This window comes from Mastomys coucha, unplaced genomic scaffold (assembly GCF_008632895.1).
Source record: "Mastomys coucha isolate ucsf_1 unplaced genomic scaffold, UCSF_Mcou_1 pScaffold21, whole genome shotgun sequence".
Taxonomy (NCBI): Eukaryota; Metazoa; Chordata; class Mammalia; order Rodentia; family Muridae; genus Mastomys; species Mastomys coucha.
Window position 1 is genome coordinate 51,544,360 of NW_022196904.1, and position 12,663 is coordinate 51,557,022.

At 35.2% G+C, this 12,663-nt stretch overlaps 1 protein-coding gene across 1 annotated transcript in view; it reads right to left on the reverse strand.

The window, feature by feature from the left end:
- Window positions 1-25: 25 nt before the first annotated feature.
- Window positions 26-12,663, reverse strand: part of LOC116101249 (probable ubiquitin thioesterase DG1039) — a 69,892-nt gene continuing 57,254 nt past the window's right edge. The window contains exons 5-6 of the mRNA XM_031384877.1: window positions 75-174; window positions 26-39 (exon numbers count right to left, since the gene is read on the reverse strand). Of these exons, the coding sequence (XP_031240737.1) occupies window positions 26-39; window positions 75-174 (114 nt within the window). The remainder of the gene's footprint in view (window positions 40-74; window positions 175-12,663) is intronic.

Sequence of the window (12,663 nt, forward strand, 5' to 3'; positions counted from 1 at the left end):
CCTCCTGCTCCTCCTGTTTTGTCTTCTACATTGCTGCTGCTGCTGTTGCTGCTGCAGTTGCTGGCACTGCTTGCACTGCTGCTGCTGTTGCTCCTGCTGCTCCTGCTGCTCCTGACTCTGCAGTAGCTGCTGCTGCTGCTGCTGTTGTTGTTGTTGCAGGTACTGCCACTGTCTCTATAATTTAAATGTGAAATAAAGTTAATAGGAATACCAAATTTTAAAACCTAAAATGTTTAACCATGCAGCAATCACTTGTTTCTCTGCTCAGGATTCCAAATGAACTTCTATGAAGTTTCCTAGACAATCAGAAGATCATGTCTCTTTTAAAGATGTTATGTTATTTTATAGGTTTGACTCCATAATGTTTTCACTAGAAAACAATATATATTTGTAACCTTCCTGACTGAGGGCTGGTTCTTCAGACCCTGCCTGCTTCTCTTAACCACATCTCTCTGCCCACCTCCGGCTATTTGCCATGCCTCCTTACTGGCTCCTGTCACATCCGAAGTCCCGCCTGCTATAGAGACTAAGAAAATGCTGATAGGGTCTTTATTACTGGCGTACTTGGGGAAGGGGTTTGGCCTCACTTATTCTACCTGTTGGTGGGAACAAAGGAATGGCAGTAAAGTGAAGATGACTGAGTGACCACAGCTCGTGTTGTCTAATTTTTTATCCTCCCACATGGGTAAGGTATAGTATGGCTAGCCTGCCTCCTTCTATCTCTTTTTATCTCCTCCTATTTCTTTCTAACTCCATATTCCAGGTACCCTACCCCTTTTAACGTTGCTGCTTGACAGCAACATATATTTTTTTCTTTTACAAAATGTACAAATAATTTCAAGAAAAAACTCAAAATGTAATGTATATAATACAAATATTTAATTTTTACTTAAAAAGAAAACACTTTATAACATGAATACACACACAAAATTGATGTTTACTTGACAACTATATATATATAAATAACTATATATATATTGTTATATATATATATATATGAATTTTTCCATAAATCCAAACCATGATTCCCTATTTCATCATAAAAATTAACCATAATTTATTCTCTATCTCTATCTCTGTCTTTCTGTCTCTCTGTCTCTGTCTCTGTCTCTCTCTCTCTCTCAGTCTTTCTTTCTCCCTCTCTCTCAATCTCTCTCTCTCTCTCTCTCTCTCTCTCTCATATATATATTGTCAGGATTTTCATGACTATGAAAAGTTGAAGAAAACTGAACAACAGTAACTGAAAGACTAATGTATATAATTTCAATGGAGTCATCATGGTTTCAAAATGGGTATAGGCACTTGTCCAACTGCCTACTCCCTGACATGCTGTGAGGACTGATGGATTATGTAGTAAAAAATATTTTATTTTATCTTTTTCTAGGGAGCTTTCAAGGGGTAACAGATGAATAACCTGAGTAGTAGAGTGGAACACTTGAAGGATGTTCGAAATGATGATCCTGAGAACAGTCATGCTTGTGCTCACTCTTCTTTCATTCTTACTGTTAAACTCAAATCCAGTGAATACATATACAGTATAAAGTGGTTGATATTCACAATATCATGAAATAATTATGATAGTAGAGTGATGGTCTATAAATATTTTGAGTGCTAGTCACTAGATATGAATCAAATTATATTCTTTTAAAAATATTTTGAAAATATTTTATCATTATTTGCTGCACACATGATCCAACACTCAGACTATGTATTCTCTTTATCTAAAGCACTCCATGGTATTAAAACATGGTAAAAATAAACTGAGCACCAGGGATTCAAGGACAAATGGCTTATCTATGAAAATAAAAGGACTCTATTGAAAACACAGTAAGTCATTATGATATCCTTCAAGACAAAGAAGTGGCTCAGAAGTGGCTTATACATCCACAAATAAAATATTTAATATCTTCTGAAATCTGGGTATTTGTTCTTGTAGGACCAACAATAAAGACAAAGATCAAGACTAAAAAGAATTTAATGGACAGATGTTAGGATTTATCCATCTAAGATGATGGATTTTGCCCTTCCAAATGATTTGGGATGTTAATATACTCTTGTTGAGGTGACCCACAACCATGAAATTATTTTGTCACTAATTTAAAAATATTTTGAATTATGAGTACCTGATATGAATTATTTCAGATAGGGCCCTTCCCTAAGAGGTTGCAAACCACAGTCTCAAACATGCTAATCTCAGAAAATGGGGACTTTTGAGACCTGCAATTTTGAAGTCCTATAATAGGTTTATATAAGAAAATAAAAGTGTCTTTCATTTGGTCCATTCAGAGTCAGAATTTAGTCTGTCCAAGTTCCTATTTAGTATAAACCAAAAAGTGTATAATTCCTGGTTGGAATAGATAGAGTTACCAATAGTATCCTATCTAGCTAATATTCTAAGATGAGGAAGTACTCAGTAACTCTTATTGCCCTTATTTGTCTCATGGCATAAAATATGCTGTAAAAAGTTTTATGGGCATTTCATTAATCCAGAGGCCCTGAGCAATGTGAAATAGAAATAATGAAGAATACTTCTAAATGCTGGTGTAAAATTATCTAATGACTGCTTACAAATTCAATATTGGATACATATTTTAGTCCCTGAAGAAAGGTTATTTTAGTTCTACAGAGTGATGTACCAAGGATTTGATGAATGCATTTTGATAATTCTTGATGTATCTAGAATCACAGGGTTATATCTCTCTAAGTGGCTTGTATAAGAAAAAGATAATGGTGTCCTGCCAAAACTAAACCATATCTATTCTCTCTTGTCCAGCTATTGGCTCTTGGAAAGATTCCCAATCATGTATAACTTAGGACCGAGTCACTCAACATCTCAAAGCAGGCTATCTCCTCTCTAGAACAGCCATTCTTGGGTGCCAAAAATTAGCATTAGAATACAATCAGAGAATTATATCAACCCACTACATCTTTCCAGTTATTTTTCTAATTTTGATCCACTTCTATAGTTGTCCACCAAGATATGAAAATAAACATTAAACACCTTCACTTCTTGACTTTTACCTTGTCTAGTGACTTTTTTTTTAAATATATTTCTTCCCAAATGTGAAATGAAAACTATATAACTTTAGGAAGATAGATGAAGTGAATTTTATGTTACTCATTTTATTATTTTTCTACTTTTGGAAAATCATTACAAATTTACAGTGAATATGTGTGAAAATTTTAGACAGTCTTTTAAAACTACATATGAAAATCAAAATATCTGATAAAGGCAATTTTTATCCACTAGAAGATATTAGCCACAACATACAGAATAACCATTATATACACTACAGACACAAAGCAATTAACTGAAAGGAAGGCTAAAGTGAAAATTATTGAATCCCACATGGAAGGAGGAACAAAATTGTTATGGAAGACAGAGGAAATAAGGGAAGTGCATAGGTAAGAGGAGAGGGAGAGGATAGAGGTGACAGGCTTAGGCAGGAGAAAGACAGGAAAGAGACTCAGAGGAGCAGGAAAATTAATTGAATTATGAAGATTCCAGGGGTAAGAAATGAGGAATTTCTAAAAAGTCTCAGAGTCCAGAGACACAGAAATACCCAGAGGTCAATATCAATAACCCCTAAGGAAGTGTTATGGGAAGTATGGCAACCCCAGAGGAAGACCAACAGTGTCAAAAACCTGAACCACTGGGAAATTGAAATAGCATACACAGACTGCACTTAGGCCACTGGCATATATGCAGTACAGAGCTACTCTGGGCCACACACTCAGAGGCCAGTAAGATCAGACAGACTGAGAGGGACATTATGAGTGGAAGAGTGAAGCATTTGAGATGTAAATATATAATTTTTTTAATTCCACTAGCAAAATCGTTTTTATAGGATAGTTGTACACCTGAGTACAAATTAAATACACTGTTATCTTTGTAAAATCTTGTCTGTATATTTTAAATTTATCATGTTGCTTTGGTTTAAATGCATAGAAAATTACTCATAGTCTGTCTGTCAGATATTTAAATCATGGACAACTAGGAATAATTGCATGGACGCAAGGTTGGTTCAATAGGTCATCACATTTGACGCCAAAAAAGTGTTTGACAAAATACAACATCTTTTCATATTAAAGGTATTGGAGATATTAGAAACTGAAGGACTAGACCAAATCAATATAAAGACAATATACAGCAAACTAACTGCCAATTAAAATTAAATGGAGAGATACTTGGAGCAGTCCCACTAAATTCAGAGACAAGACAAGAATGACCACTCTCCTCATATCTATTCAATATAGTACTTAAAATTCTAAGTAGAAATATAAGATAATTAAAGGAGATCAAGGGAATACAACTTAGTAAAGAAGTCAGGGTATCATCACTATTGGCATATGCTATGATAGCATGCATAAGCAAACAAAAAATTCTACCAGAGAAATTCTACAGCTAATAACTTCAGCAAAGAGACTGGATACAACATTAAATCAAACAAATCAGTTGATTTCCTTTATATGAATATAAAATGGAGTGAGAAAGAACATAGGGAAACATCCCTCTTCACAATAGTTACTAATAATATGAAATACCTTGGGGTAACTCTAACGAAACAACAAGTGAAATCTCTGTATTACAAGAAATGTAAGTCTCTTAAGAAAGAGAATAACAAACACCTCAGAAAATGGAGATATATTCCATATTCATGGATTTTTAGTATTAACTTTGTAATAATGGTCATCCTACCAAAAGCAGTCTACAGATTCAGTGCAGTCCCCATTATATTTCTAACACAATTCTTCACAGGTATGGAAAGAGCAATTCTTAATATAATATGTGAAGGCTCAATGCCCCATGTAGGGGAATGCCAGAACAGGGAAGTGGGAGTGGGTTGGTTAGTGAGCAGGGGAATGGTGGATAGGATGTGGGTGTGTGGGAGGGGAAATAAAGAATGGGAATAAAATCTGAAATGTGAATAAAGAAAATATCTAATAAAGAAGGAAAAGAAACAAACAAAAAACCTGGATAGTGAAAATCATTCTTAAAATTAAAAGAACTTCAGGGGAAATCAACATCCCTTACTTCAGGTCGTACTACATAGCAATAGTGATATAACAAAAACTGCATGGTTTTGGTTTAGACGTGAATCAATGAAATAGAAAAATAGACCCATAAATAAACCACACAATTATGGACAGTTGATCTTTTAAAAAGAAGCCAAAAATATACAATAGAAAAAATAAATCATTTTCAATTAATGGTACTGTTCTAACTGGCAGTCTGTGTTTAAAAAATTTAAAATGAAATGTCCACCTTTTGGTCTTCCTTCTTCTTGAGTTCCTTGTGGTTTGTGGGGTGTTCTTCCTGTATTCCAACCTTCTGGGCTAATAACCACAGAGTTGCAGAGATATACTATGGAGCAGAGACTGAAGGAAGGGCAAGCCAGCCTAAATATAGATATCTCCTGAGAGGCTCTGACAGTACCTGACTAATAGAGATGTAGAAGCTCACAGCTATCCATTGAACTGAGTACAGTGTCCCCAGTGAAAGAGTTAGAGAAAGGACCAATGGAGCTGAGGGGTTTGCAGCCCCTTAGGACGAACAACAATATGAACTAACTAGTATGGTACCCTCACAGCTCCCAGGGTCTTAACCACCAACCAAGGACTGCACATGGAGGGGTCCAATTGTTCCGGCAGCATGTGTATAGTAGAGAGTTGCAAATTCGATCATCAATAGGAGGAGAGAACCTCGGCCCTGTGAAGGTTCTGTGCCCTAGTGTACGGGAATGCCAGGGTCAATAAATGGCAGAGGGTCGGGTGGCAGGCACGGGGAGGGGGGAGGCAACAGGGGTTTGTTTGTTTTTGTCGTTTTTGTTTGTTTCTTTGTTTTTTGGATGGGAAACTTGGAAAGGAGAAATTTACATGTAAATAGAGAAAATACCTAATAAAAAAAAGAAATTGAAAAAAAAATAAGACAACTTTTACAGATAAAAAAATTTAAAATGGATCCATATTTTTCAACTAGCACAAAGGTCAATTTCAAGTGGATTAAAGACAACATAAAACCCTATACACTAAATCCAATAAAAGCGAAAGTGCGAAAGTACCTTGAACTCATTGGCATGGTGGGGATTTCCTAATCAGAATGAAAATGTCTCAGACTCTAATATAAAAAATTGTTAAGCCTGAAAGAGCAGGTGTCCCAGGAGTGCTAAAACACCAAAGATCACATGTGAAAGCACCATTGCTGCACCAAAATTGTACACAAGCAGGACCAGCCTGGAGCCTACAATAACCAGGCATTGCAGAGCACCCTAGAACAGAATCTTTCTGGTTTCCATCTGTGAAAGGGGGCTGACACTGTGCCACAATTATACAAACCCCAGTCCAGACCCCCACTGCAGGCCTGCCCACGTGAAACAGTTCTACTAGGAGTGCTGACACACCAAAGATCACAGGAGTGGTGACACACCTGAAACTACAAGCTCACAGGCTCACAGGAAAAGCAAGCTTAATTCAAAGACAGTAAAACAAGCTAACACCAGAGATAATCAGATGGAAAGAAGCAAGCACAAGAACATAAGTAACAGAAACCAAAGCTACCTGGCATAAGCAGAACCTAGTTCTTCCAACATAGCAAACCCTAGATATCCCAATACCTGAAAAGCAAGGTTATGATTTAAAATAGTAACTCATGATGATGATAGAGGGCTTTAAGAAGGACACAAATAACCCCCTTAATGAAATACAGGAGAACACAGGTAAATAGATAGAAGCCCTTAACGAGGTAACATAAGTCCCTTAATGAAATATAAGTAAACACTATCAAACAAGTGAAAAAAAGTTTAACAAAACCATGACGAATCTTAAAATGGAAATAGAATCAATAAGAAATGACAAGGGGAAACAACCATGGAGATTTAAAACCTAGGAAAGACAACAGAGTCATAGATGCAAGAATCACCACCATAATACAAGAGATAGAAGAGAATCTCAAGCAAAGATACCTTAGAAAACATTGACACAACAGTCAAAGAAATTGCAAAATACACAAATGTCCTAACCCAAAACATCCAGGAAATTTAGGACACAATGAAAATGCCAAACCTAAGGATAATAGGAATATAAGAGAGTGGAGATTCCCAACTCAAAGGGGCAGTAAAGCTCTTCAACAAAAATTATAAAAGAAAACATTTCTAACCAATGAAAGCAATGACCATAAACATAGAAGGAGCCTATAGAATGCCAAATAGGTTGAAACATAAAAATTCTACTAATCACATAATAATCAAAACATCTAATGTAGAGAACACAGAAGGAATATTAAAACCAGTAAGGGAAAAAGGTCAAGTAACAAGTAAATGCAGACCTATCAGAATTACACCAGACTTCTCATTAGAGACTCTAAAAGATAGAAGGTACTGAAAAGATGTCATAAAGACACTAAGAGAACACAAATGCCAGCCCCAGCTATTATACCCAGTAATACTCTAAATAACCATAGATGGTGAATCCAAGATATTCCATGACAAAACAAATTTACACAATATCTTTCCATAAATACAGCCCTATAGAGGATAATAGATACAAAACTCCAAGACCAAAGGATAACAACTCTCAAGAAAATGTAAGAAATTAATCTTCTTTAAATAAACTCGAAGATAGTCACACACATTTAATCCCACTGCTATGAACAAAACTAAGAGGAAGCAACAATCAATGATTCTTAATAACAACATCAAAGGACTTAATTACACAATAAAAAGACATAGACTAATAGATGGTTACAGGAAATGCATCTCAGTGACAAAAACAGACACTACTTCAAAGTAAAAGGGTCAAAAATATTTCCAAGCAAATGGTTCCAAGAATCAAGTTGGCATAGCCATTCCAATATTGAATAAAATAGACTTTCAACAAAAAATCATCCAAAAAATGAGGAATGACACTTAATACTTCTTGAAGGAAAAATTCTACCAAGATGAACTCTCAATTCTGAACACCTATGCTCCAAATGCAAGGGCAACCACATTCATAAAAGAAACTTTTCTAAAGCTCAAAAGACACATTGAACCTCACACAATAATAGTGGGAGACTTCAACACCGCACTTTCATCAATAAGTAGATCATGGAAACAGAAACTAAACAGAGGCATAGTAAAATTAACAGAAGTTATGAACCAAATGGATTTAACAGATATCTATAGAACATATCATCCTAAAACAAAAGAATATACCTTCTCCTTAGCACCTCATGGTAACTTCTACAAAACTGACCATATAATAGTTCACAAAGCATGCCTCAACAAATACAAGAAGATTGAAATAATCGAATGCATTCTCTCAGATCACCACAAAGTAAGGCTGTTCTTCAATAATAATAATAAAAATAACAATAGAAGCCCACATACATATGGAAGCTGAACACCTCTCTAATTAATGATACCTTGGTTGAGGAAGAAATAATGAAAGAATCTAAAGACTCTTTAGAATTTAAAGAAAATGACAGCACAACATATCCAAAATATTAGACACAAAGAGAACAGTGCTAACAGGAAAACTCATAGCTATGAGTGCCTCCAAAAATAAATTGAGAGAGCATACACCATTAGCTTAACAATGCACAGGAAAGCTCTAAAATAAAAAGAAGCAAATACACCCAGGTGGAGTACACAGCAGGAAATAATCAAACTCAGGGCTGAAATCAGCCAAGTAGAAACAAAAAGGACTATACAAATGAACTATTCTTTTTAAAGAAACAACAAAACCAAGAGCAAGTTCTATAAGAAACTCAAGAAGATAAATAAACCCTTAGCCAGACTAACCAGAGGGCACAGACAGTATCCAAATTAACAAAATCAGAAATGAAAAGGTAACCTAACAACAATAATTGAGAAAATTCAAAAAAGCCATCAGATCCTACTCCAAAAGCATATAATTAACAAAACTGGAAAATCTTGATGAAATGGACAATTTTCTAGACAGATACCAGCTACCAAAATTAAATCAGGATCAAATAAACTGTCTAAACAGTTACATAAACCCCTAAAGAAAAAAAAAAGCTGAGGTCCATACAATTAATACTATATACAGATGACATTTAATTTATGTCTCGAAACTGAAATGTACATAACAACAATTAGTAAAAATGGGATGAAATTTAAAGAGCTGAAATAAAATAAGTGAGAAGGACAGAAGAAAAGTTTTGAAAAATAATTATATTAAATTCTCAAATATCACACAATAAAAATATTTTTCCAGTAGCAGAGTTATTAAGAATGTCTGTCCCTCCAATTAATATTTGCAAAACAAACCCATGTAAAATTTCACCATCGTTCTCTCTGGGGGAACTAATGGGATTATTGTGCTAACTTATAAAACACAGACAATGGGCTATTTACTGTACTGTGTACCTTGTGACCCAAAGGTTGCACCAGAATGTCTTTATCCAGCACAAATTATGGCACTCACATAGGTAAACTGATGAGCTCACCATTTGGGGACTTCCTTGGTTAACATACTTAATTCTTTTCATAAGGTGACATTAAGTTAGAATCTAGTTGCAGAGAAATGGTAAGACCATATTTATGCTTATGTTCTATCATTTATTGAGGGGTTAGGAATAATTAAAAAAAACATAATAATATCACCATGTCAAACAAAAAAGCCTTCATTTACAGATGAAAAATTATATGCAAATAGTCTCTACTAAGATAAGAGGAATCATTATATTTTATAGATTAAGAACAAGAGAGAAGATTCAAACGAATACCACTTGTTGAGCCATATATATATTTAAAACAATCCCTAAGACTATTCATCAGGGTATATTACTATATATGATAGACACAGATGCACACATTGAGATAGAGAGAGAGACAAAGAGAGACACACAGAGAGAAACTGAGAGAGACAGAGACACAGAGTTAGACACAAACCACTGTGTTCATAGAGGTCATGAGTTTGACTGTATGGAATGGGTATGAGATGAACTTGAAGGGAACACAAGAATGGATATAATGAAACAGGAGTGTTCATTTATAAAGTAAATGATATACATTATAAAATTACTTGTGTTAATCTATGTATGTTTATAAACTACCACATAAAACATATGCATACAAGGCATCCTTATAGTAAACCTAGAGTAATCTATATGTTATTTCACAATTTAGTTAATTAAATTAGCACATAGAAGAAACATATGTGTTATAAGTAATCCTATATTTGCATTTTTATACTATAGTATAATAACAGTCACAAGACTTTTATTCTTTGAATCCTGTGTTGTTTGTTTCTTCCTGACATATAGTAATAAAATATTCTGACTGAAAAAAAAGGAGCAACATCAGAGGACATTTTGAAAAATGTGTGTGAAACTAAAATAGGAAGAAATATACTTATTTCTAGAGCAGCTTCCTTCTAAATCAATCAAGATTAGACAACTTGATCTATACCTAAGTCCAATTCAGTCAAGGATATTATCATAAAACCAGATACACTGAATATAGTAGAAGATAAAGTAGAAAAGTGCCTCAAACTAATTGGTACAGAGGGAAAATTCCTAAACAGAACTCCAGTGATTCTGGCTCTAAGATCAAAACCTGTTAAATGGAACCTCATTGAACTAGAAATCTTCTGTAGGGCAAAGGACACAGTTAAAAGAAAAAATTAGAAACATACAGATTGCGAATAAAATCTTCACTAACCCCACATCAAGTAGAGGTCTAATTTCCAAAATATATAAAGAACTCAAGCAATGACCAACCAACAAACCCAACAACCCAATTCAAAAATGGCATACAGAACTTAACAGAGAATTCACGAAGAGGGATGTGGAATGGCTAATAAGCACTTAAAGAAATGTTCAAAGTCTTTATTGTTCAGGGAAATTCAAATCAAAATGACCCTGATATTCCTCCTTACACCAGTCAAAATTTCTCAGTTCAAAAACTCAGGTAATAGCACATTTTTTTGAGGATGTGGAGGAAGATAATAACTCTTCCATTGATGACTGGATTGCAAACTGGTACACCTACCTGGAAATTAATCTGGAGTTTCCTCAGAACCTTCTTCCTGAATACCCAGCTATACTACACTAGGGCATATACCCAAAGTATGTGCCACCGTTCTAAAGGGACACATGTTCCACTATGATCATAGCAGTCCTACTTGTGATATATAGAAGCTCGAAACAACCCAGATTTCCCACAACAGAAGAATGAATAAATAAAATGTGGTTCATTTACACAATGGAATATTATTAAGAAAGAGGAGATCATGAGTTTTGAAAATAAATGGGTGGAACTAGAAAATATGATCCTGAGTGAGGTAACTCAGACCCGAAAGGTTATTCATGACATGTTCTCACTAATAAGGGGTTATTGGCCAAAAAATGTACAGAATACCCAGGGTAAAATCCAGAATAGTTTAGAAGGGTAACAAGCAGAAGGGCCCAGAGAAGGATGCCTCAATCCCATTTGGAAAAGAAAAGAAAGCAATCATGGTGGGCAGAGGGAAAGAGGGACCTGTGTGGGAAGGGGACAGGGAGAGGAAGAGATATGGATATAGCATGATCAGGTTTTGGGGAAAGTAGGACTGAAGCCCTGAGCACAAACAGAAAGAATTGAAACAAAATTCTTGGGAGATAGGAAGTAAGGCAACCATCTAGAATATACCAGAGACCTGGGAGGTAGGAAACTGCCAGTATTTAATGAGAGGGACATTAGATGAAATGCTCTACAGTGTAAAGACAGAACATGAAGAGTCAACCTCCAGTAGAATGTCAAGGCATCAAAAGGAGGAATGGGATTGCCATCCCACAATAAAAAATTCTGACCCAGGATTGTTCCTGTCTGAAAGAAATGCTGGGACAATTACGGAGAAGATCCTGAGGAAAAGTGTGTCTAGTGACAGGCCAAATTTGGGTTCCAGTTCTGGAAAGACCCCTAGTCCTGGCACTAATACTGATGCTATGATGTGCTTACAAATAGGGGCTTATCATGACTGCCCTCTGAAAAGCCCAATAATCACATGAATGAGTCATATGTTGATATTTACACCTAATCAATGCACAGAAGCAAGTGACCCTTGTTGTTGAATTTGGGAAAAGTTAGAAGAATATTTGGAGGAGTACGAACCTATAGGAAGACCAAAAATCTCAACTAACCAGGTATCTCTTAGTATCTGAGAGAACCCAATTGTCTCTCAGATACTAAGACACCAACCAAGTATCATAAGCTAGCCACGATGAGGTCCCCAATACATATACAGCAGAACATTTCCAGGTCTTAACTCAGTCAGAGATAATGTACCTATTCCTAGAGAGTGTTGGGGTCCTAGGGAGTGAGGAGGTCTGGCGGGCTTGGTGTTAAGGACATCATTTTGGATATGTGTGGAAGAAGGTTGGGATGTGAAACAGTCAGAGGGTGAACTTGGAGGAGGATAAATCTGGACTGTAAAAACGTTTAAAGAATAAATAAAATTAAAAATGGAATGGATTAAAACAGATCTTAGTAGTTTATTGTTCACAGTAAATTTGCAGTTGATTCAGTGATAACTGCTCAAATATATATATTATATTCCATATATATACATATATATATAAAATCCAGCAGTTATATATATATGTACATATATATACATATATACATATATATGTATGTATATATGTATATATGTATGTGTGTATATATATATATATATATA